The 27464-nt window shown below is 37.5% G+C and overlaps 1 protein-coding gene, 1 non-coding gene and 1 pseudogene across 4 annotated transcripts in view; 1 reads left to right on the plus strand and 2 right to left on the minus strand.

Annotated features, from left to right (window-relative positions):
- SGTB (small glutamine rich tetratricopeptide repeat co-chaperone beta) overlaps window positions 1-27464 on the plus strand; it is a 48914-nt gene that overhangs the window by 5148 nt on the left and 16302 nt on the right. For 2 of the 3 annotated variants that reach the window (XM_055554464.1, XM_055554463.1), the window contains exons 3-5: window positions 4182-4285; window positions 7235-7304; window positions 11748-11847. In XM_055554464.1, coding sequence (XP_055410439.1) covers window positions 4182-4285; window positions 7235-7304; window positions 11748-11847 — 274 coding nt within the window. The remainder of the gene's footprint in view (window positions 1-4181; window positions 4286-7234; window positions 7305-11747; window positions 11848-27464) is intronic. The other variant, XM_055554465.1, reaches the window with a different exon arrangement.
- On the minus strand, window positions 14717-15480 carry LOC129632776 (40S ribosomal protein S6-like; annotated as a pseudogene).
- Window positions 25206-25278, minus strand: TRNAG-UCC (transfer RNA glycine (anticodon UCC)). Its single transcript has one exon. It is a non-coding gene; the product is annotated as a tRNA-Gly (tRNA).

Genomic DNA, 27464 nt, shown 5'->3' on the forward strand with positions numbered 1-27464 from the left:
GTGCTATCTGTGAACCAGGAAGCAGGTCCTCACCAGACATCAAATCTCCTGGCATCTTGATCTTGAGCGTCCCCATCTCCAGACCTTCTGTCACAGAAGCCCAGGACACCATAGATGAACTATCCATTGTCCTTTATAAATGAAACCCCTCTACCCGCAGACCTGATCTCATCCTATCTGTCCCAGTCCAGGCTCTCACTGTAGTTATTTTACACTCCTTGACTTACATGAGCAAATTTTCAGTCTCTTCTACATCATTTCCATCAGAATATAAACTTTCTCCCTTCTTAAAAAATCAAAACCAGTAACTAATTACTCTTGCCATACTACTACCCACCCCTTCCCCCACTGAACTAGTGCCTACTGTCTTCCTTTTGCTAGAAAAATTTTTGAAAGAATTGTCTATACTTGCTTTCTGCAATTCCTCTCCTCTTCTTTCTTAAACTCACCTCAGATAGGCCTTTGCCTCCATCTCTCCACTCATACGGTTCTCATCAAGGTCGTCAGTGATTTCTGTGGTATGTAGTTCAGATGGTCAGTTTTCAGTCTTCATTTCACTTGGTAGCAGTCTCTGATAAAATTTATGATGGCTCCCTCATTCCCTCTCCTTCCTTATGCTTTATTCACTTGGCTTCCAGGATACCTCATACTCTTCTTGGTTTTCTTCTGATCTCATTGTATGCTCTTTTTCTGTCTCCTTTGCTGATTCCTCTTCTTTCCCCTGACCTGGAATACACTAGTATACCAGTATATGGAATATACTGGTAGCTCAGCTGGTAAAGAATCTGCCTGCAATGCAGGAGACCCTGGTTTGATCCTGGGTTGGGAAGATCCCCTGGAGAAGGAATAGGCTACCCATTCCAGTATTCTTCATCTTCCCTGGTGGCTCAGCTGGTAAAGAATCTGGCTGCAATGCGGGAGACCTGGGTTTGATCCCTGGATATATCCAGGGCCCAGTGCTTGATCTTCTTCTCTTCATTATCTGCACTCACTTTGCTGGTGTTATAGTTCAGCCTCTTGGCTTTAACTATCCTTTTTTAATATGTTGATATCTGTCAAATGTATACCCTCAGCCCACACCTTTCTTCTGAACTCCAGGCTTCTACATCCAGCTGCCTACTAGCTATCTTCATTTGTATGTCTAACAGGCATCTCAAGTTGAATATTTCCAAAACTGAACTCCTCCCACCCAAAATCTGTTTTATTTCACAACTTCCCTAACTCAGTTCCCTAATTCCATCTTTTCAGTTGCTTAGGCTAAAAGTTTTCTTATCATTGTGAACTCTTCTCTCTTAGACACTGCATCTAATTATTCAATAAATCCTGTTGGCTGTCCCTTCCAAATATATCTTGACATTTTCCCACCTCCGCCAATATTACCAATGGATAGAACTAAGTACTTATTTACAGTGATGGCCTCTAACTAGTCCCTCTGCTTCTGTATTTGCTGCTTCATTGACTCTTCTTAATGCAGCCACCAGTGATCCTTTAAAACAGACCATGTCAGATCTATGTCAGTTCATAGACTCCTTCTCTTTCTCACTTGGCTTTAGTCAAATTAGCTTTCTCACTCTGAATGCACCAAATCCTCTTTCCTAAAGGCTTTTGCAGGGACTTCTCTGGCGGTCAAGTGGTTAAGACTTTACCTTCCACTGCAGGGGGTGCAGGTTGATCCGGGATTTGGAAGCTGGGATTCCCACATACCTTGGGGCCAAAAAACCAAAACATAAAATGGAAGCAACGTTGTAACTAATTCAACAAAGACTTTAAAATGGTCCATATCAAATAAATAAATGAAGACTTTTGTTACATCTGTTTTCTCTGCCTAGCATGTTCTTCCCCTAGATAACGGTAATATCCCATCTCCAGGTCCTCTTTTCTGAATGAGGCCTTCGCTGCGTACTCCATTAAACCTGGAGCCCGCTTCCCTCCTCTGCCTTCTGCATTCCCATCCTTTTTGCCCTGCTCATTTTTTGTTTACAGTCTTTTTCTCCATCTCCCAGTAGAATGACAGCCCCGAGAGGTCAGGAGTTTTTTCTGTTCACTGTTATTGCCTTCTGCATTCCCATCCTTTTTGCCCTGCTCTACTTTTTATCATTTTTTGTTTACAGTCTTTTTCTCCATCTCCCAGTAGAATGACAGCCCCGAGAGGTCAGGAGTTTTTTCTGTTCACTGTTATATAAAAAGGGCCTGAGACATGATAGGTGCTCAATAAATATTTGCTGAATTGAACTGATGAATGAAATCCAGTGATCCTGGGCATCCTAGTTAGTCTGTATCTTAATTTCTAATAGGTGGAGTTCTTTCCCCCTTCATCTAATAGATGTGTCAAAAGAATTAGAATTGGTGATGGCAGGTGTTTGGCATATGGAAGCTTTAGTATAAGGTGCTTTATAGATGGGATGTGGTATCATTGAATAGAATTCTTTGCTTGTCCTTATCATCATCAGTATCAGACTCTTACTGTTTGATGTAAGAGTGGAGCAAACTTGTATATAGAATCTCTCTAGATTTTTGATTTATTCCTGAAAGGAGGACCATATGTAATAATCCCTGTTTCATAAATGAGAATCTTGAGGTAAAAGTGAGATAAATTGTTGTACCCAGGTTATTAGATTTTTATTTTCTGGATTAATAATGATAATGAGAGTCCTGAGTTCCAAGGCTGTGGTGGCTTTTTTTTTTTTTACTAAACCATATGTCTCTCTAAATATGTGTTAGTGTTGAACACTAAACATTTTGGCAGCAAATTTACTTATTAAAACAACTGTGCTTACTTTAATGTGGAATCTAAAACAGTCAAATGCGTAAAAACAGAGAGCACGGTGGTGGTTGCCAGTGCTGGGGTAAGAGAAAATGGGGAAGTAATGGTCAAAGGGTACAGCGTTTCAGCTATACTAAATAAATACGTTCTGGAGATCTATTCAGCAGAGGGCCTATAGCTAACTGGATTGTACTTAAAATTTGGTAAGAGAGTCAGCCATAAAAAGGAACAACTTTGAGTCAGTTCTAGTGAGGTGGATGAACCCTGTTGTACAGAGTGCAGTAAGTTGGAAAGAGGAAAACAAATGTTGCATATATATGGAGCCTAGAAAAATGGTACTGATGAATCTATTTGCAGGGTAGGAATAGAGACACACACATGAACAGACTTGTGGACACAGCAGAGGAAGGAGAGGGTGGGACAAATTGAGAGAGTAACATTGAAACATGTATATTTCCATATGTAAAATAGACAGCTAGTGGAAAGTTGCTATATAACACAGGGAGCTCAACCTGGTGCTCTGTGACAACATACGGGGTTGGGATGGGGTCGGGGGTGGGAGGGAGGTTCCAGAGGGACGGGATATGTGAATGCTTTTGGCTGATTCATGCTGTTGTATGGCGAAAACCAACACAATATTGTAAACCAATTATCTTCTAATTAGAAATAAATTTTAAAAATTTGATAAGAGGGTAGATCTTATGTTAAGTGTTCTTAACACACACAAACACACCAGTAAAGGGGACAAGCTCATTAAAATGTGCACTTTCTTATATGTCAATCATGCTTCAGTAGAGTGGTTCAAAAACAAACAGTTGTGTTTATCTGCCTCCTTCTATTAAGGGTAAGCTTCATGTGGATTGTGATTTTTGTGCTAACTGTTATGTCTCTGCCACCTTATAAGAGCACCTTGCACATAGCAGGTGCTTGGTAAATTTGCATACCTGAATGAGTTTTTAAAAGCCAAACTATCTTCAACTAAGTAAGTACATCAGGATAATACTTAGTGGTTCCTACATGCCAGAGACTATGTCTCTTACTGTTTTTAATCAGATTGAGAATTCTATTTTTCACATTAAAAAAATAGTTTTTTAAAGTTTTATTCAAGATATTGGTAATGGGGAATATGTTGTTAATGACTTGCTTTAAAAAGAATATGATGTAATACACATATTGAGAAATTATATTCTAGGTAACATTTTTCTTAAAGTGAAGAAAAAGAAGCCAGTTTGTCTTCCCTCAGTAGCTGGTCTATAAACAGAAATCTCTATGCAGCTGAACCGTTTAGTTTTCCTTATGTTCTGTGATCAAAATGCTGAATTACCACAGATTGCAGAGTGCAGATTTCTACCAGAAAAAAAAAATGTTTCTTTTTTTAGATAGCTAATTTTTTTTCACTATTAAAATTTATTTCAAGTTGCAATTCAGTGCTTGGAGACAGTTTTTAAAATCAGTGCAGAAGACACACATCTAGCAGTTTCACAGCCTTTGACAGAAATGTTCACAAATTCCTTCTGTAAGGTAAGCTTGCATCCTTTTCTCATTAGTATGGGATTATCTAAGTGTGACTACAGTATTATGTTGGATTGTCAATATTTGAGGGGCCAGGCTTAGGTAACTAACTTCTTCCTGGGTATAAATAAGATAGTTGGTCCCCATGGATATGATTTGGGACCTAAAAATGTAAGTTTTAATGTGCATTAGATTTTCATATTAGTAACTCTACTCATCCTCTCACCTTCTTTTATATTTAATGATATATCTTAGTTGACTTCTTAAGTCTTTTATAGTATTTGGGTGTTTTTAAATTTCTGACATCTGAATTAATGTTCCCCTAAAATGTGAAATACAAATTAAAAATAAAAATCTTAATGTTTAGGAAGAAACTGTATAAAAAAGGCATCATCATTTTGAGACAGATTTTTATCAAATTTGGCCATTAATGGGGCTCTTTAAACAGGGAAAGTTTCTGTGGTCAGTGTGCAAAGCCAAGACTGAAATCCAAGGATGCTAATCCCTGCTCCCTGGGATTGTTTACATGCTCTCTGGTTTCTGACCTTTTCAGGAAATATGGGTGAAAAGATTGAAAAATCTTAAGGTTGCTGGGTTTAGGGCCCCAGCAGACCTCCCATGTGATTTTTCATTACATTTTGGTGCCACGTGAATGTCTTTTAGTATTCTCACTGTGTATTCAAGCTTCAGTACAGATTGAGGAACTCAGGAGAGGAGCTGAAACATGCAGGGTATCTTCAGCCTGGCAGGGATATTGCTGAGAATACCACACACACTGTTTCTAGAATTCACTGGTAAGAGGTCCTTAGAGGTGCATTGAAAATGGTGATTTGTCAGTAATCTGCTCCCTCCTTTTATACTTGGAAAAAGGATAATACAGTTACACATTAATTCATCAAATAGATGAATTCTAATCATCTGAGAAGATGTAAGGAGCTAGTGGCATGTCTCCATGGTACTGTTCTTCTCTTTGGTTTCTGTGGTTCTTTCACTGTCTGGGCTCACAGCCTCTTCTGGGAGCCCTATTTCAGAGGCTGGGCATGGCAGCGGCAGGGCTGACCTTACCTCCAACGTGCAGAAGAGCCTGTGCTTGAGACAGGGCTTGGATTTGCTCACTCTTTTTGCTCCTGTCATCACTGACTAGCACTGAAGAGATCAAAACTATTTTTCTTCCCAGGAAACTCAGATTGATTTTTACACTCTGTTTGAATAGAGCTCTTTTTTTTTTTTTTTTTTCTATTTCTGATTGGATTTACTTGTAAAAGTTTGTTGCTTACTATTTTAAATATATAGTTTCTTAAAACCGGCTCCATAGTATATCTACATGGGGTTATCTGTGGTATCAGTCCTTTCACAGTCCTATGAACAGGTGTGACTTCCTTGTGTAGGTGTCTGTTAGCAGGGTGTGGCAGAGAAAGTCTAAAACTTGTTTGAAGCAGCAGCAAGACTTAAAATTAGAGACATCACTGCCCTTCCAATTGAATTTGGTTGTAATGTTGGACAGTTTATTTTTAGGATACTGCTTTCCTCCCCAATTAAGTTTATATACTAAATGGATTCTTTCCTTCTGTATAAAGTAGATAATACTTGTCCTCACATTGTGGACTGCTCAAATGTTTTCATGCATATGAGAATTTCATTCAGAAGGATTTAGAAGACAGAATGGACTATAACCCATTTTTCAATATGCCATTTTTTGACCCCCCAGAGTCACTTTTTCACACATAAACTGCCTAGGCTTGTCAGGAGATCTGAAATGGAAGGAACTCTAAAAGCAAGTACTGCAGGGCAACAATGCATCTTTGAACTACACTTACATCCTGAAGCTGAAACAGTCCAGTTTAAGTAGTGATCTCTACTTATTAATGTTCCTAGTTGATTCTGTACTTTTTTATGTTAAAACTTTGCTTAGAAAAACTGATTGATAAAGACTAAAAAAAATAAGAACAACTTATATACCTTATAGTGATTTTGTACCTGTGAAGATTTGTGTATAATTAACAAAGTGTATTTCCAGTGTTAGAGCTATCAAGTTTATTGCCATTTTAGTCAAAACAAAGGTAATGGTGAATGTATTTTAAATATGAATCATAGGTATATTGACTCCAAATTATGCCTTTTTGAAAATTATAAACATTTATTAACTTCAGAGTCAAGTTTAAAAACAACACAATTTAAAAGGAATCTTTCAAAAATGGAAAAATACATTGTGTTTCCATTACCACTCAAGACATTTCTAAATTTTTATTTAGTTTTCATAAGCACTTTGGTTTGAACTTTATTATTGCAAAAGAGGTTTGAGGATGATAGTAGGTGCTAAAAGCAGGAATCTTATACTGTTTTTTATCTTATGAGGATTTTATGACCATTGTTTTAAAAAGTTTAAACAGTATGGAATGATATAATGAAGAGACTGAAAATCTTACTTCCAAATATTCCTACTGTTAACTTTTTGTGTGTTCCTTACTGTTGTTTGATTTTCAGCCAGCGTGTGTATGAATATTTGTGTATATATTTAAATAACAGGATCATATTATAAATGTTTTATTGGTACCTGTGAATTTGATTTAGTAGGTTTCTCTTAGAATATTAGCACTGTATTTCTGAATTTTCACTAAACAATCCCTTGAACATATTTTTATTACTATTCTTTGTATATCAATTCCATTCTTTGTTCATGAAGTAGGATTTCTAGGTATAGTGAAAGCAAGTAAAAAAAAAATTAATTCATATTTGTTCACTTTTTTCTGGAAAAATTCCACATATTCATTTTTCTAATAAACGTATGTGAGGGGAGTTTTCCCCTATTTCTTGTTAACACTGTTATTTAGATGGTAGATTTCATGACATGAAATTATAGTTAATGTACTAAATAATGGTTAAGTCATTATTACTGTAACTTATAGTTCTCTGGGATGACTCTATGAATGAAGTACATTGTATTTTATTTAATTTCAGAATGACATTCTGCCTCTCTCAAACTCAGTGCCTGAAGATATGGGAAAAGCTGATCAATTAAAAGATGAAGGTAAATGTTTCATAGAAAAATTACTTATTTAGTAAAAGTTTCTGCAGTGCTAGGGAAGGTGACTATGAACTGGTCAGATTCTGGTTTATACTGCCAAGACCGGATTGTCATACGTCCTTGTGGCATTTGTGAAACAGAAGTGAATGTGATAGGGAAGAAGCCTGGAAATACAGATAGCTTGTGAACGATACAAGTATGGCATGTTTCAAGAGAAGCAGATCTGTTGTGAGGAAAACTTGCAAAACAAATCACTTAAGGGGTGATTCTTATACCTGTGTTTGCTATGTGTACTCCAGGATCCCAAATTCTTTATGCTAAATAAAAGACATGAAAATGGTTTTCAGTATTATTTTTAACTTTCCTGTATTTAGTGTTTTTGAGTTCTTTGACATGTGTTAATGTATGTATATGGCACTTAAGAGTTTATTAGCTAGCATGTTTGATTACTGTGTTATTAAATTTTCTAATAGTGGCTGTAGAAAGCTTGAACATGAAAGTGTTAGTTCCTCAGTCATATCTGACTCTTTGTGACCCCATGGATTGTAGCCTGCCAGGCTCCTTTGTCCATGGAATTCTCCAGACAAGAATACTGGAGTGGGTAGCCACTTCCTTCTCCAGAGGATCTTCCTGACCCAGGGATTGAACCAGTGTCTCCCACATTGCAGGCAGATACTTAACCATCTGAGCCACGAGGGAAGCTATTGAAGCATACTTGATTTTTATAAATAAGTCAGCATTGAGACTCTGGGTTCAATTTTTCCATCATGGTCAGTTATGTTAAGCTATAGAGGCAAGCCTGGTCAGTCCTATAAGATTTCTAGTAAGGAGCTATAGGGCAGAGTCCTGATCTTCACCAGTGAATGAGAGTCGGAAAAGACCCTGTCCAATGGGCAGAGAGTAATTAGGGAATTTGTGATGTTCAGAAGCTGTACAAAAATGTTTTTATTTTCTGGCCTTTTTTTTTTTTTTTTTAGTTCATACTCTGAATAGGACAGTTGAGTTTTTGTTTAAAAAATCAGTTGGTGTCTAAGAAGTAGATATGAAAAAGAATATGCTTTTCCCATTTTTCAAGCATGGTTCTCTCTATTAGGTCTATAAATTACACTATATCAGTGTTTTTAATCAGAGAAGGCAATGGCACCCCACTCCAGTACTCCTGCCTGGAAAATCCCATGGATGGAGGAGCCTGGTAGGCTGCAGTCCATGGGGTCGCTGAGGGTCAGACACGACTTGAGCGACTTCACTTTCACTTTTCACTTTCATGCATTGGAGAAGGAAATGGCAACCCACTGCAGTGTTCTTGCCTGGAGAATCCCAGGGACGGGGGAGCCTAGTGGGCTGCCGTCTATGGGGTCACACAGAGTCGGACAAGACTGAAGTGACTTAGCAGTAGCAGTAGCAGTGTTTTTAATGGCTGCATAAGTGTTCCATGATACTGTGTGACCATGATTTACTTACCTAGACAGATAATTTTTTAATCCTAAGTAACACTGTCTTTGTATCTTTGTCTATATTTAATTTCACTATTGTGTGATTATCTTCTTTGGATTACATTAGAAAGTGCTGTGTTCAGTTTTCAATTTTTTATTTTCTCTAAGAAATCTTATTACTACAGTGACTTAAAATTTTAGAATTAGGACTTTCATAAATTACCCGTAGAATAAAGTAATAGATCCTCATTGCTGTTTGAATTACAGTGTTCCCCAATGACTGAATTTAAACTATCTAGATACAAATGCATTTTCATATATTATTCTAATTGAAGCAATTTAATCTAATTTTTTTTCCTTCCACTTAGACTTTTGTAGTGTGTGAAATCCTCAGTGATGTATAATATTATATGCTTCGCTAAACATTTTGCTTTTGCAGCTCTCTTGCTTTAGCTCTAGTACTAAATGGCAAACTGAACTTTTATTTTTTGTCCCTCACATTTACTCCATCTGCGTGGCAGAACACTGGGAGTCTGCATTTCCTTGAGTTTGTTTTGATATAATGAATGTTAGTAAGTTGAGGGTTGGAATGAGCGGCAGAGTGAGGCTTATTTACTATGGCAGCATGGGGAGACTGAATTACTTAACTGCTTTCACCTCTAACCAAAAGCTCCTATCCTTTGCTTTTCCCTAGGACATGTCACATCTAAGACACGTTACCCATAAAGTTAAAGCAGCTGTCATACAGATTCTGCTATTCATGTGAAAACAGATGACTGTGGTAGATGGTCAAACATAGTTATTCCAGGCTGCATGTTATACTTACCTGTGTTAATCAAGGTTTCTAGCTAGCTAGTACCTTCCCAGAAGGTTGCTTTCAAATATTTTTGTGTGCTTTGCTTCTGAAAAGCTGCAATAAGATCAGACAAAACCAGTAAGTGTTCATTGCTGTCATTCCCTGCCTTGTTAACAGAAGTAAAGACGTATCTCAAAGGGCTGTCTTGAGGAATAAAGGAGACAGGAGAGTACTGTGTCTAAGTGTGCTGTGCAGTGCCTAGTTACAGGTATCTTCACAAATATCTGTGTCCCGAGTTTTTGTGTATTGAATATTTTTTGACTTGAATCTTTTTATCGTTAATATCACTATCTGTCTATATAGGTAGATAGATAGATTTTAGTATCTATACACTTGATGTGGCTTATGGGAAAAGACATACTATAGGTTTTAATACAACCCAAGATAGGTCATGCCAAGACACAAAGATCCAACGAAAAGAAAATCCACAAAACCCAGAAAATTTAAATCTTTTACACAGAACAAGCTAATCTATTTAAGTACTGAGTAAAGTACTGATATTATTAATTTCTTACTCAATCATAAAAACTATGTAATCCTTTTCTCTTCCTTAGAGGCTTTATACTCATTTCTTATGGAAGGTGGGATTTAAATTAATTTTTTGACTTTTAAAGAAAAGCTGTAATGAGCTGTAATAACATACCACATGCTGCACTGTGACATGTATGATTCATCGGTTTCTAGTAGATTAACAAAAGCTGTAATGAGCTGTAATTAACATACCACATGCTACGCTGTGACATGTATGATTCATCGGTTTCTAGATTAACAGAGTTGCGTAGCCATCACCACCACTAAAGAACATTTTTCTCATCTCAAAGAGAAATCATGTGGAAATCACTTTATATCCATTTAGCAATCATTCTTTATATCCATTTCCACTTTTAATTTGCAGTAACTTTTGTATGATTTTAGATGTCTTTCCTTTAATCTTCCTGTTCTCTGCAAATTTACATTCTTCTCCCATTAAGTATGTAATGATCTGTTAAAAAAAAAAAAAAAGGCTAATAGGAGAGCTTCTAGTTTAGAGATAACTGGAAGGAATAATAGAGGCTTTTGTTATATAAATCGTTCCTTCTAATCCCAGTGTTTTAAAAATTTCCATTTTTGAGCATTGGTTATTATAAGTGAGCATACCGCTTTTTTCTGTTTAATGGAATACAGAAGATAGCCACAGGAAATCCCTTATTTTGCTGAGCAGTTGTTAACATAGCTAAATTGTTGCCAGATGTATCTGCAGATGCCTTTCCTGAAGATCAGTATCCTGTGGGCTAGCTGTGGTATCTGAAATGCTGTCTTTCTAGAAATTAATCTCCCGTAATCCTCTTTAAAAAAGAATCTATCTCTGGAAACGATACATAAAAAAAATATTATCTGCCAATAACATATTGACACAGTTAGTTTTTCTAGCTTACCCCCACAGCATGTTCGGAGGGCTTGCTCACTAGCGGGTATATGTTTTGACAGGGAAGGAATGGAGAACCAGGTCCAGACTGAGATAGTGATTGTAGAGGGTGGTCCACCTGGAAGAGGGTTGGGCAGCTCTAAAAGGGAAGAGGGAGATGAAGATAAGGAAAGTGAGAAGAGATTAGATTTTGCCAAGAGATAATCATTACTGTAGCATTTACTCACTTACTGAAGTCTGGTTTTATAAGATACTCAATATTTTTGAAAGACTCTGCACTTCAAAATCATTCAAACACATTGAAGGCTAAGGAGTATCAGCTCTGCTGCTACTGCTAAGTCCCTTCAGTCGTGTCCTACTCTGTGTGACCCCATAGACGGCAGCCCACTAGGCTCCGCTGTCCCTGGGATTCTCCAGGCAAGAACAGTGGAGTGGGTTGCCATTTCCTTCTCCAGTGCATGAAAGTGAAAAGTGAAAGTGAAGTTGCTCAGTCGTGTCCGACCCCATGGACTGCAGCCCACCAGGCTCTTCCGTCCATGGGATTTTCCAGGCAAGAGTACTGGAGTGGGTTGCCATTGCCTTCTCCGAATCAGCTCTACAGTACTATATAAAATTTATCTCCAGTGTGACTGAAAAATCATGTTATTGTCCTTTGTATTACTGTAATTTTTTATGATTAAAATTTATCTTCCAGGCTTTACATTTTTTCCTGTATCTTGCACTTACTGTGCCTGTTGATTACTTTGTTTTAGGCAATAATCACATGAAAGAAGAAAATTATGCTGCTGCAGTGGATTGTTACACACAGGCGATAGAATTGGATTCAAATAATGCAGTTTATTATTGTAACAGGTAAACTAGCATGATTGCGGCAGGTTTACAGTTCCTAAACATTTACATTAATAGCTCTGAAGGAGTCTTTTATAGCTCTGTAAAATTTGTTTCTTTATTTAGAAAACTTTGAAAGTTTAGAAACGTATAAAGAAGGGAGAAAATAAACTCATGAATTTACCACTTACAGGCAACTGCTGTTACTAATAACCTGTTGGCATATGTTGTTTGATGTAAGTGTAATCAATTTCAGGTTCATCTTTTATTCACTGGGCATATCACAAACATGTCCTTAGTTTATTTAAATCCTTCATAAACATTATTTAAATAGATATGAATTCGTCTCCTATTACTTCCTAATCTTTTTTTATTTCCAGTACCTTTCATTGTGGCTGGCAAACAAACAGGACTATTTTTTAATCAATGGATGAATGTACCTTACTTTGCTTAATTCTTGACCTACTGATGGACATTGAAGTTGTCCATTTTTTCCCAATACTATACAGCTGCAATGAACATCTTTATTTCTAAAATTATTTTCTGGACTTAAGATTTTCTAGACTTTGGATCTATCCTTGGAAATGTACTCAGTTGGTCTAACAGTATATAAAAGTATGGAAAATGTTAAAAAATTTATTGATGCTAATTTCAAAATTATTTCAGCTTCTTTGAAAATATTTGAAAATTCTTTTCCTCCCCTAGGATATATGAATGTGTCTGTTTTTACCACACCCTTATCAGCACTGTATATTTGAATTAGTATTTATTATTACTAATTTAATATTACTCTTGTTTTAAGAGTCTTGTCATTTACATTTTATTACTGGTGAGGCTGGACATTTTTCAAATGTTGGCCATTTGTGGGATCCCCCCCTCTAAATTATCTATTTGTATCTGTGGCAGGCTTCAGGCTGTTTGACCTCAGATTTGTTTCTTTCCTTCCCTGTTCTTTCCTTTTTCATTAGGGTTTGACCACTATGGTCTGCATTTCCTAGGTGCCTTTCACACCTCTGTGTTCAGTCATGCAGGTACTGGCAGGAAATGGAGAGCAGAAGGAAGGGAGAAGGGAAAAAGAAGTCCCCTCTTTTTCCATCAGGGTCTTCATCCAGCAGAGGCTGCTTCTCTTCCTGTCTCCTGCTCCCACCTAAGATATCTGCTATGGTCCCAGCTTGTGCCAGGTGACATTGGGTTTTGGGCTGTGCATTCTGTTCTGTCTTAGGGATGGTAGTGGCTTTCTGCTGTTGCTAATCTCTGGATTCCTGCACAACATCCTGTTAGGTATCTCAGCTCTTCTATTAGCTATGTAATGAATTCCCTGCACTAAATTATTCTGTGTTAGATACTAAAATTCCAATAGAACTTTCTGTCGTGATGGAAATGTTCTGTATCTGCATTGTCCAGTAGAGTAGCCACTAATTACAGTAGCTGTTGAGCACTGGGAATGTGACTAGTGCAATAGAGAAACTAAAATTTTAATGGTTAATTAATTTAAGACCAAGAGTCGGACACAACTGAGTGACTGAACTGAACTGAACTGAATTTAAGATGAGTTTAAATTAATTTAAATTTAAATAGGCACATGTGACTGGTAGTTTGCCTTTTGTTGTCTGGGCTTCCCTGGTGGCTCAGATGGTAAAACAATCTGCCTGCGATGCAGAAGAACCAGATTCAAACCCTGAATTTAATTCAGATGACCATTATATCTACTACTGTGGGCAAGAATCCTTTAGAAGAAATGGAGTAGCCCTCACAGTCAACAAAAGAGTCCCAAATGCAGTACTTGGGTGCAGTCTCAAAAACAACAGAATGATCATGGCTCATTTCCAAGGCAAACTATTCAACATCAAAGTAATCCAAGTCTATGACCCAACCACTAATACTGAAGAAGCTGAAGTTGAACAGTTCTGTGAAGACTGACAAGACCTTCTAGAAGTAACACCAAAAACAAAAACAAAAGATGTCCTTTCATCATAGGGGGCTGAGGTGCAAAAGTAAGAAGTCAAGAGATACCTGGAGTAATAGGCAACTTTGACCTTGGAGTACAAAATGAAGCAGGGCAAAGACTAACAGAATTTTGCCAAGAGAACACACTGGTCATAGCAAACACCCTCTTCCAAAAACACAAGAGACAGCTCTACACATGGCCAATACCAACGGGTCAATATCAAAATCAGATTGATTATATTTGTAGCCGAAGATGGAGAAGCTCTATACAGTCAGCCAAAACAAGACCTGGAGCTGGCTGTGGCTCAGTTCATGAGCTCCTTGTTGCGAAATTCAGACTTAAATTGAAGATAGTATGGAAAACCACTAGGCCTTTCAGGTATGACCTAAATCAAATCCCTTATGATTATACAGTGGAGGTGACAAATAGATTCAAGGGATTATATCTGATACACAGAGTACCTAAAGAACTATGAACAGAGGTTCATAGCATTGTACAGGAGGGGGTGACCAAAACCATCCATAAGAAGAAGAAATGCAAGAAGGCAAAGTGGCTGTCTGAGGAGGCCTTACAAATAGCTGAAAAAAGAAGTGAAAGGCAAAGGAGAAAGGGAAAAACATACCCAACTGAAAGCAGAGTTCCAGAGAATAGCAAGGAGAGATGAGAAGCCTTCTTAAGTTAAAAATGCAAAGAACAATGCTTTTCCTCATTCTAGAGGAAAGCAATAGAATGAGAAGGACTAGAGATCTATTTAAGAAAATTGGAGATATCAAGGGAACATTTCATGCAAAGATGGGCATAATAAAGGACAGAAATGACAAGGACCTAACAGAAGCAAATATATTAAGAAGAGGTGGCAAGAATACACAGAAGAACTATACTAAAAAGTTCTTTTTTTTTTTTTTTTGATGTCTGATCTTATTTATTTGTTACTCTTAGAACATCTCATTTTTGACTGGACTCAGAAGTAGAAGCTCTCAGAGAGGACAGCCTCCATCTCTTGGCAATCTGTTCCTGCTGTTTTTCTTTGGCCTCCTTCATTCTCTTGGCCAAAAGTTTAGCATATTCTGCAGCCTCTTCTTTATTTTTCTTAGTATCTGTTTCTTCAGAGCAATACGTGGGCGTTTGTGCTGCAGAACTCCTGGAGTCACGAGACACTGAATCTTGGGTGCTTTAGTCCTAGGTTTCTTACCGTCTTTGTTTAGGGGCTTTTGCACAACATATTGGCAGACATAATCTTCTTTAGAGAGATTGAGAAGTTTGCGGATTCTGCTAGCTCTTTTGGGACCCAGGCGACAAGGCACTGTAGTATCAGTGAATCCAGGAATATCCTTCTCCCCTTTTTTCACGATGACCAAATTGAGAACACTCAGACTGGCATCCACAATGCAACCCCGTACAGATTTGCACTTTCTCTCTCCAGTCCTCCTTGGTCTGTAACCGGAATGCCCCTTACTCAGTAGCAGGCGAACTCAGCCATGGGTCAAGACACCCTGCTTCATGGGGAAACCCTGCTTATCGTTCCCGCCACTGATTCGGACCACATAACCCTTCCATTCTCCACCCAGAGCGTCAGCAGCAACTTCTGTGGCCATATGCTTCTCGTAGAAGGTACGAAGTTTTCGTTCATCGTCTACTTCAGTGAGCTTCTGGCAGCCAGTGGCCGGGAAAGAGATGTTCAGCTTCATTCTGAAGCAGCCGACAGCCTCCAAGGTGCCAAGAAAAAAAGAGCTAAAAAGTTCTTAATGACCCAGATAACCATGATGGTGTGGTCACTCAGCTAGAGCCAGACATCCTGAAATGTGAAGTCAAGCATCACTATGAACAAAGCTAGTGGAGGTGATAGAATTCCAGTTGAGCTATTTCAAATCCTAAAAGATGATGCTGTGAAAGTGTTGCACGCAGAATACCAGCAAATATGGAAAACTCAGGACTGGAAAAGGTCAGTTTTCATTCCAATCCCAAAGAAGGGCAATACCAAAGAATGTGCAAACTGCTGTACAGTTGCACTTATTTCACATGCTAGCAAGGTTATGCTCAAAATCCTATAAGCTAGGCTTCAGCAGTATGTTAACCAAGAGTTTCCAGATATACTAGCTGGATTTAGAAAAGGCAGAGGAACCAGAGATCAAATTGCCAACATCAATTGGAACATAGAAAAAGCAAGGGAATTCCAGAAAAACATCTGCTTCATTCATATGCTAAAGCTTTTGCATGAATCACAACAAACTGTGGAAAATTCTTCAAGGGATGGGAATACCAGACCACCTTACTTGTCTCCTGAGAAACCTGTATGCAGGTCAAGAAGCAGCAGTTAGAACTGGATGTGAAACAACAGACTGGTTCAAAACTGGGAAAAGAGTATGTCAAGGCTGTATATTGTCACCCTGCTTATTTAACTTGTATGCAGAGTACACCCTGAGAAAAGCCAGTCTGCATGAATTACAGGCTGGGATCAAGATTGCTGGGAGAAATATCAATAACCTCAGATATGCAGATGACATCACTCTAATGGCAGAAAGCAGAGAGGAATTAAAGAGTCTCTTGATGAGGGTAAAAGAGGAGTGTTTAAAAGCTGACTTAAAACTCAACATTCAAAAAACTAAGATCATGGCATATCCGTTCCCATCACTTCATGGCAAGTAGATGGGGAAAAAGTGAAAACAGTGGCAAATTTTATTTTCTTGGGCTCCAGAATCACTGTAGACAGTGACTGCAGCCATGAAATTAAAGGATACTTGCTCCTTGGAAGAAAGGCTATGACAAACCTAGTCAGTATATTAAAAAGCAGAGACATCACTTTGCCAACAAAGGTCTGATAATCAAAGCAACTACTGGTTTTTCCAGTAGTCATGTACAGATATGAGAATTGGAGTATAAAGAAGGCTAACACCAAAGAATTGATGCTTTCCAATTGTGGTGCTGGAGAAGACTCCTGGGACAAACCATTCAATCCTAAAGGAAATCAACCCTGAATATTCACTGGAAGGACTGATGTTGAAGCTGAAGCTCCAGTACCTTGGCCACCTGATATGAAGAGCCGACTCATTGGACAAGACCTTGATGCAGGGAAAGATTGGAGGCAAAAGGAGAAGTAGGCAGCAGATGGTTAGATAGTATCACCAATGGTCATGAATTTGAGCAAACTCTGGAAAATAGTGAAAGTCAGGGAAGCCTGACATTCTGTAATCCATGGGGTCACAGAGTCGTTCACAGCCCAGTGACTGAACAACAGCAACAACAACATTGTGACTTCTGGCTGCCGTATTGGACACTATAGCTGTGTATTAAGGCTAAAACCTCTTTATCCTAATTGCATAGCTTATTGTTTGCCTTTTAATGTTTTTCACGTGTAAAAGTTTTAAATATTTATATAGTTCAGTTCAGTCGCTCAGTCGTGTCCGACTCTTTGCGGCCCCATGAACCGCAGCACGCCAGGCCTCCCTGTCCATCACCAACTCCCGGAGTTCACTCAGACTCACGTCCATTGAGTCAGTGATGCCATCCAGCCATCTCATCCTCTGTCGTCCCCTTCTCCTCCTGCCCCCAATCCTTCCCAGCATCAGAGTCTTTTCCAATGAGTCAGCTCTTCACACGAGGTGGCCAAAGTACTGGAGCTTCAGCTTCAACATCAGTCCTTCCAATGAACACCCAGAACTGATCTCCTTTAGGATGGACTGCTTGGATCTTAGGATGGACTGCTTGGATCTCCTTGCAGTCCAAGGGACTCTCAAGAGTCTTCTCCAACACCACAGTTCAAAAGCATCAATTCTTTAGCACTCAGCTTTCTTTATAGTCCAATTCTCATATAGTCCAAATCCATACATGACCACTGGAAACATATTTGTTTTTCTTTTCTTTTGTATTTTATTACAGTGTTTTTAGGCTGACAGCTCTGTTTACAGACTTGGCAGATAACATCTAGTTTCTTATTTTTCCTTTACATTTAAATTTTATCATGCCAAGTCTATTTTGGTCACTGGTATAACCATTTGAATCAATCTGAAGCTTTTCATGACTGAGATGTATAAAAATTACCTTTTATTATTTAAGTATTGGACTTGAAAGCAATCTTTATGTTAATTTGGTCCAATCTTTCATTGAGCTTTTTTTTTTTTTTAATCATACTTAGGGTATTCATAGTCTTCTGAGATGTCTCTTCTCCCCTACCTTTTCTTTTGTGGTTATGTCTGTTGGGAAATTCTTCCTTGTTGATGCTGATTTTGTTTTCCCTGCAGCTTCTGTAGCTTCTCTCAATTGACTTTATTTTTATTCTAATGGCAGTTACAGAATAACTGATTCTTCTTTTTCATGACAGTACCCTTACATTTTTGAACTTTGTTTCTATGCTCATTTGAGTTCTTTTCTCCACATCAAATGTTCACAGCTTCTTCAATTTTACCTCACATAGTTCACTTTAAATCCTGCACTTTTGCTCTAAATCTTTCCGGTTTACCTGTATCTATTACTCTGAACTTCCCAGAAGTTAACATATCTGGCATTGGCTTGAGTAAAACAGTCTTCTAGGGTTCTCATTGAATCTACTTCTATAAAACACTATATATTAGTGTTTGGTAGCATTCTTTACTAAATGTATCTTTTGCTTGTTGAATCCTGTCCTCCTGTTTCACACACTCTGTGCCCCTCAGTTGTGTGTTCATTGGGCTCGTTCTTGCCCAGCACCTGCTGCACACCAGTGTTGTCTCAGGAGGTAAAGTTGGTTGTTTGGACTCAAATACAGGATCTTATATTTTATCCCTATAGAATTTTATCTCGTTCTAGTCTTCTATGTATATGTTCCTTAATCATTTGGGATTATTTGTAATGTATTTGCTTTTGGTCCTAGCTTCATGTCACCCACAAATTTGAGAAGAGCACCATATATTACATTGTATGAGTTACAGAGCCAGCTAGGGGAGCAGTCATGGGGAAGTAGTTAAGAACCGGGGTTCTAACCCACAATCTTTGAATTCTACTTTCTGGCTCTTCCACTTACATGTATGTGACCTTGAGCAAATTACCCTAATATCTTAGTTTCCCTATTGGTAAAATTGTGGATAATATTATTTATCTTATCATATTGTTGTAGAGATTAAATAGTACATATAAAGTGCTAGAATAGTGTCTAGTAAAGAGTGTTGTACACAGCAATAGCTATTATCATTATTGTTTATGTAATCTGGGGGTTTGCTTTAATCAGAATACGAAGAGAGATCCAAATTTATCGGGATCCAAATATCTTGTCAGTTATTTTTCTCTGAGTTACCAGTCTGGTAGTAATCCTGTTAAAATAGAAAAGAAATGATGTTAGTCTTATAGGACTTGTTCTGAATTAATCTAGTGGTTTTTTTCCATTTTGGGGGGATCTCAAACATTTTTAGTGAAGACATATGAAATTGAAAGTTTACAATGAATATGCATATGTCCAACCAAGATTTTGCCACTAATTTTTTAGTTTACTTGCTATATCCCATTTATTCATCTATTTGTGCCTCTCTTATTTTTGATACATTTCACGGTAAACTGCAGCTATTGGTATATGCTCCCCTTAAATATTTTAGTATACATATCATTAAGTAGAGTTCAGTATTTTACATTCTTTTCTTTTGAGGTAAAATTTACACGCAATAAAAAGCACAGATCTTAACTATATGTTCACTGAGTATCGACAAGTGCATCCACCTATATAACTCCACATCCCTGTCACGATAGTGAAAATTGCCACCAGCCCGGGAAGTTCCACCTGCCCTTCAGAGTCAGGTGCCTAAAACACTCACTGGAGAAAACTATTGTTTTTCCATAGACAATATTTGTCTCTGTTAGAATCTCATAAAAAAAGGAATCATACCATACATATCCTTGTGTATGAGACTTTTTTTGATCAAATAATGGTTTTGGCATTCAGCCCGATTGTTGCGTGGTTCTTTCTTTTTAACTACTGAGTATTGGTTCTTTGAATGCGTCACAGTTTGTCTAGGCATTTTCCTATTCATAGGCACCTGGGCCACCTTTAATTGTTGTTGTTGTTTTTGTGTTGTCCAACATTTATAGTTGTTACCTTTGGGAGAGTTGGATCCATAAGGAATTTCATCTGGCCATACTGAAAGCCTACATTTTCTCTCTCCACAAAAAAATGGCTTTACTGACCTGTTCTAATAATTCAGGTCAGAAAAATAGAAAATCCAAATAATTTGTGGAGAATTAATTCCCCAAACTCTGCTCTTATTTGAATTTTATTCTTTGTAATCATGACTGGACAGGTTTTCATTTAGCATATGAAATCTTCAAATAAATACATTTAATACTGTCACAGAACATTGTGACCAGATATAAATGTTAACAGAAAATAGGTTATTTATAGAGCTCAGTAAGGCATATACTCTTAACCATAAATATGATGAATTGGAGGCAAAATAAATCATTTATTTTTAATGATATTACCATTTGTTAATAGTCGTATATTCACTAGTTCTGTAATAGGAGAAATTCTTGACAATTCCCATCTTGTATTTCATTTAATTATTGTTAAACTGAAATGAATAATTATGCTCCTTTTTTGCATTTGAGTAGTATCTTCTTCCTTGAGAAGTTCAGTAATAGCGTATGAAATTTAATATTAAATAATTAGAAAACTTTATTTGTGTTTTTATTACAAATATGAAAGCTTTAGGATTTTTTTAGACTCTGGTGGCTATAAATATCTCAGTAGCCTGTAGTCTTGCCAACTACTCCTTGCCATTTTTCTTAGCCAGCTGGCTGCCAGAAGTTTGAAGCTCAGAATAGCAGATCTAAGTCTTTCTTTTGATACTCATTTTCAGTTTATTATTAATCAAAATATTGTTTACATGTTAAACTTACTAGAATGAACCAAAGTTTACTTTTTAATAAGTGATTTTTTTATATGTTAGAAAACAATCATTTGGTATATTTCTTAAGCATGTCTTTGTTTTCTAGACTTAATTGTCTATTTGGGGCCTTTTAGGATTCTACTGATGTTTAAGGCTCAGCTTGGATACCAGGAAAACATGGATCCTTTCTTGAAAACTTACGATTTAGTTTTACTTTTTTGTCTATGTTCCTTGCACTTACCATGATGTATAACACTTACATAAGTTTATCATATATGTTCTGCCTTGTAATTATATGCATAGATGCATGTTCAGTCACTTCAGTTGTGTCCGACTCTCTGCGATCCTATGGACTGTAGCCCACAAAGCCCCTCTGTCCATGGGATGCTCCAGGCAAGAATACTGGCGTGGGTTGCCACGCCCTCCTCCAGGGGATTTTCCCAGCCCAGGGATCGAACTAGCATCTCCTCTGTCTCCTGCATTGCAGGAGGATTCTTTACCACTGAGCCACCAGGGAAGCCCCAGTTATATGCATACTTGTTTACTTCAGCTGAGGAGCAGATATTGTATCTTGTATCTATCTGTATTCCCTATAGTACTGAGCGCTGTACCTCACCAGAGTGTAGCCAGTTTTTGTTGGATGCATGGAAGACATAAAAGAAATATAAGGAATTTCCAGTGATGTTGCAGTGACCAGACACTTAGATTAACACTTGTATTCATAAAACAGCAAATGATTTACAGGTCTAAAACATTTCCAAGTACTTTATAATATGAAATGGTATTTCATATGAAACTGGCTAGTTTTCTGTTTTCCATCCCTGAAGAGTACAGATCTTTCTCAACTTGTGATGTTATATCCCAATAAACTTGGAAATGTCATACGTTGAAGATGCATTTAATACACCTAATTTACTGACCCATTTTAGCCTGGCCTACCTTAAACATGCTCAGAACACTTATATCAGTCTCACAGTTGGGTAGACTCATCTAAGACAACGCCTCTTTTATAGTAAAAGTCTTGAATGTCGTGTAATTTATTGAATACTGTACTGAAAGTGAAAAGCAGAATGGTTGCATGGGTACAGAATGGTTGTACGTTTATCAGCTGTTTACCCTCATGATCACAGGCTTGACTGGGAGCTGAAGCTCACTGTCAGTGCCCAGGGTCACCAGGGAGTTTCATATCACATATCACTAGCCCAGGAAAGGATCAAAATTCAAAATTTGAAGTATGGTTTCTACTGTATGGGTATTGCTTTTGCCCCATTGTAAAGTCAAAAATTGTAATTAAACCATGGTAAGTCAGGGGCCATCTGTATTCTTACAGGTCTTTTTGTTTGTACAGCCTCAGGGCTAAGTACATTACCTTACCCAGAGTCGGGTCATGTTTTGGGGATGGATACCTGGTTGAATGACTGAAGCAATAAATGAAATTAAAATACTGGAAAAGAGAAGGAGCATGATGGAAAAAAATTATCGGGAAGGCCTCTCACGTGATGGGAATTTGAGTTGAAGGTGGATTTGATGAATAGGTAGAACAAGGGTAAACAGAGGAGAGGGGAATGTATTTTATGTCAGAGAGCATAATTTAACAGGAAAATTAGAAAGCATCAGGTTGTTGTACCAAGGAATGCTTAGAGACAGCATGAGCTCCCAGAAAGATGGAAACGGAGACCACATTGTTATACGTTTTGTTTTCTTCCACCTCCGTAAGCAGCATGTAGTCATTAGGTTCCCTGGGACTTGGAATTAAAAATATCAGGAAGGAGAAGGAGCATGATGGAGAAAATTTATCTGGAAGGCCTCTCACTTGATGGGAATTTGAGTTGAAAGTGGATTTGATGGTTTGTTGAACTTGGAGTTGAATCTCAGTTAAGCCTTGGAGAAGGAAATGGCAACCCACTCCAGTATTCTTGCCTAGAGAATCCTGTGGATGGAGGAGCCTGGTGGGCTGCTGTCCATAGAGTCGCACAGAGTCAGACACGACTGAAGCGACTTAGCAGCAGCAGCAGCTTTGTGACCTTGGGTAGCCTTACTAAACTGTTTTGAGCCTCAGTATCCTCACTTGTAAAATAGAGGTAATACTAACCATTTCATAGAGTAGTTGTAAGGAGTAAATATATACACACACATACATATATATAGTTACAGGCTTTCAATATTTGTTTCTTTCAAAAACAGTGTAATTCCTAGCTGTAGGTAGAATACTACAGAATAGGTTTTTGCTATAATGTATGTGTATATATATATATATATAAAATATACAGTATGTGAAATGCTGGATACCTGTAAATTTTTTTCTGCCAATTTTTTCCTATAAAAGAGCACAAGTTATATTCTTGCTCTTGCTCTAACAAGGTAATGAAAGTGAGCGTGTCTGAAAACGTGATGACGCCAGCTGCTTTGTTCTGCTGGAGTTTCTTTAGTTATGCCCTGATAATCAGACAGCAGGTCCAGAGAGAGCAGAACACATTGTTATTCAGTTCAGACACTGATGTGTTTGGCTGCATCTCACAGAAGATTCAAATATAGCCTGATTTCTGTTTCCTTTTCTAGTTGCAGATTCAGACGCCTCTCCTCTTTCTTTGGTGAACTGCACAAATCTTTCATCTCAGCTTGCAGTTTGTGATCTAAAGCTCAAGCTATCAGGATTGAAATACAGTCACACCCTTTCTTTCTGCCCATTCTTTCTTTCTGGGTCTGATTCTCTGTGCTTTATTCCCTGTTACCAGTATCTGAAGGTAAGTATCAGGGAATCTTCCTCTTTGTTTTCTTTTATGATACATCTCCAAAGTAGCTCATTCGCTCCTTCATTTGCATCCAGAGTCTTGACTTTTGCTAAACTAGTACACTATTAACTGCAGTTGGCTTCCCATTTCCATTCTCTACTCCAGTCTTCTGCCAAAAGGATTGTTCTAAAATATGAAATTAATCATCCAACTCTTGCTTTGTGTTCACTAGTTCCAAATTACCAACACGATCAAATTTGAGCTTCTCTGAATGATGCTTCAGATCTTTTATAGTATAGGCTCTCTCTTTTCTTTTAACTTTATTATCCTCACTTTTCTTACCCCATCCTTCTTTATTCTCTATGCACATGTAATGTGAAATTTACTGACTTCCTAAAAATGCTATGTTGGGATATCTCTGCATGCTTCTATGTGCTCCTTCCTCTGCATAGACTATTTCCTGCCTTATGTAGTTGGTCAAATGCTAGTCATCCTTCAAGACCCTGTTAGATGTTGCATATTTTGGGAAGATTTTTCTTAGTTTCTTCTCTCCTCAACCTCCCCTTCTCTGCCATGGCCTATGGAGTGGTGCTGTCCAATATGGTAGCTCCTAGCCACATTTGGCTATTCAAATATAAATTAATTACCATTAGTAAAATAAAATATACAGTTCCTTAATTGCACTAATATGTTCAAATGTTCTTTAGTCATACGTGGCTAGGGACTTCTGTATTGGGCAGCACTTGTCTATTACAGAAAGTTCTATTAGACAGAAAGAACTTGTCTATTACAGAAAGTTCTGTTAGACAGCTCTGCCTAGGGTTAACCATACCTTACTCTAAGTTACCTCTTCTCTTGATATTTCCACTGTTGCACTTACCATATTGTTTATTTATTTACATATCTATTTCCCTATTAGAGAGCGAATGTTTAGAGGGCAGAGATATATCCTCTTCATTTCTGTATATTTGATTTTGAGCTGTGTTAACATATTGTAGGTATACATCAAAATTTTGAGTTGAATTGATTCAGTGAATTTTAGAAGGCAGAATTGCCTCTAGTTGAAGACTTCTAATGGTGAGACAGTCACATGGCAGCATATTGCATATATATTCATAAAAAATATTTATTATATATAGTATTTTTATTTATTAATTAGGTAAATGAATGTAAACCAATTTAAACTTACTTCTAGTTAATGAACATCTGTATATGTCTACCCTAGAGACAACAGTAGCTAATGTTTTGCCATGTTTCCTTCCTCTTTCTTTGTCTTTTTTTCTCTATAGGTGTATGTACACACACAGAAATTTCTTGCTGATCATAAATTCTTCAGTTGTATTTCCTAAGAATAAGATGTACTCTGTATAACTGTCATGTCATTCACATGTAAGAAAATTAGCATTAATATTGAAATTTCTTCAGTTGTTCCCCAAATACCATCTATAGCTATGTTTTTGATTCAGAATCCAATCAAGAATTATGCATTGCTTTTTTTTTAATGTCACTTCAGTCTCTTTTAATCTGGAAAGCATCCCTGTCTTTTTTGATTGTGTTTCATGACAGATTTTTTTCAAAGAGTTAAGCCAGTGATCTTACAGAATGTACCATGTTCTCTATATGTGTGATTGCTTCCTCATGATTAAATTTAGGTCACATTTTGACATCAAGCCTACATAAATAATTATGTATACCATTTATTACATTATATTAGGAGGCCCATAATTTCAAACAGTCCTGTTGATAGTGATTCTGAGTTTGATATCTTAAAGTGGTGACTACCATGCCTTTCTATTACTCTTTTTTAAAAAATTTTGACTGTGCCGGGTCTTAGCTGTGGCATGTGGGATCTAGTTCCTTGACCAGGGATCGAACGTGGGTCCCCTGCATTGGAAGTGCAGAGTCTTAGCCACTTGACTACCAGGGAAGTACCTCTATTACTCTTTTATAATTAAAAATATGGGGTGCTTCCTCAAGATAGCTGACTACGGAGACTCTGAACTCACCTCCTCCCAGTGGCATATGAAAATTAGAACTACTAACAGAGCAAATATATAAGAGGATGACCTGAAAATTAGCAGAAAAGATATAAAGATACAAAGAAGGAGGGGTGGAAATGTGATATAGGCAGAATCTACAATCCTAGGTCAGTGACCCACAAGCAGGAAAGATACTGTAATTGCAGAGGTCCTCCCCAAGGAGTGAGGAGTCCAAGTCCCACCTTGGGCCGCTCAGCCCAGAGGTCCTGCACAAGCAAGGTGAGTCACTGGAAAGTCCAGCTTTGAAAACGAGCAGGGATTACGTTCAGGAGAGCCGGAGCACTCTAGGAAACAGAGGCTCTACTTTTAATGGGTGCAGGTAAAATCTAACAGTCTCCAAGTCCCAGTGCAGAGGCAGTGATTTGAAGGGAGCTAGGTTAGATCCACTTGAAAGATCTTGAAGAGCCTCTCAAGACTGAACTAGGTAGAAGTAGAAAATATGAACAGACCAATTACTAGCAATGGAATTGAATCAGTAATTAAAAACAGCAACAACAAAACATCTCCCGACAAACAAAAGCCCAGGACCAGGTGACTTTTCAGGTGAATTGTATAAAATATTTAAAGAAGAGTTGACACCTATCCTCAAAAATTTGAAGAGGAAGAAATACTTCTGAACTTATTTTATGAGGCCAGCATCGCCCTGATACCAAAACCAGACAAAGATGCTACAGAAAAAGAAAATTATAGGCCAGTCTCATTGATGATATTAAGCACAGCACAGCACACCACTGATGAACATAGATGCAAAAATTCTCAGCAAAATATTAGCTATTTGAATTCAGCAATACATTAATAGAATCATACATCACAATCAAGTGGGATTTATCCCAGTGTAGCAAGGATGGCTAAATATTTGCAAATCAATCAATGTGATACACCACTGAAGATAAAACTCAGCAAATTGAAGAATAAAAATCATATGGCCATCTCAACAGATGCAGAAAGAGCTTTTGACAAAATTCAACATCCATTTATGATAAAAGCTTTGAACAAAGTGGGTATAGAGGGAACATACCTCAACATAGTTAAGGCCATCTGTGGCAAACCCATAGCCAGCATCATCTTCAGTGGTGAAAAGCTGAAAGCATTTCTTCTGAAATCAGGAACAAGACAAGGACTTGTTTATCTTACCACTTTTATTCAACATAGTTTTGGAAGTCCTAGCTAGAGCAGTCAGACAAGAAAAAGAAATAATGGGAATCTGAATTGGAAAATAACAAGTAACACTGTTACTTTTTACAGATGACATGATAGTATATATAAAAAACTCTCAAGACACCACTAAAATTACTGTAACTAATAAATGAATTCATTAAAGTTGCAGAATACAAAATGAATATATAGGAATCGGTTGCATTTCTATACACTACAGACAGACTAACAAAAAGAGAAATTAAGAAAACAATCCCATTTATAGTTTCATTAAAAAAAAGTAAAGTAAAGAAGCCACCTGCAATGTAGGAGAACCAGGCTCAATAAGATCCCCTGGAGAAAGGAATAGCAACCCACTCCAGTATTTTTCCCTGAAGAATCCCATGGATAGAGGAGCCTAATAGGTTACAGTTCACAGGGTCGCAAAGAGTCAGACACAACTGAGTGACTTAGCATGCAAAAAAGAAGAAAATACTTAGGAATATTTCTAACTAAGGAGATAAAGACCTGTACTCAGAAAACTATAAGACATTGGTGAAAGAAATTGAAGATGACACTAACAGATGGAAAGATACACTGTGCTCATGGATTAGAATAATTAATACTGTTAAAATGATCATTCTACTCAAGGCAATCTACAGAGTCAGTACAATCCCTATTAAAATAACAATGACAATTTCTACAGAACTAGAACAAATAATTCTAAAATTTGTATGGAAACACAAAAGACCCCAAATAGCCAAATCATTCTTGAGAAAAAAGAACCAATCTGGAGGCATTATGCTGCCTGTTTTCAAACTATTCTACAAAGTGAAAGTAATTAAAACGGTATGGTGCTGGCACAAAACCAGATGCAAATCAATGAAACAGAAAAGAGCCCAGAAGTAAGCTCACACTTACATGGTCAATTAATCTACAA

Source organism: Bubalus kerabau, chromosome 18 (genome assembly GCF_029407905.1).
Source record: "Bubalus kerabau isolate K-KA32 ecotype Philippines breed swamp buffalo chromosome 18, PCC_UOA_SB_1v2, whole genome shotgun sequence".
Taxonomy (NCBI): Eukaryota; Metazoa; Chordata; class Mammalia; order Artiodactyla; family Bovidae; genus Bubalus; species Bubalus kerabau.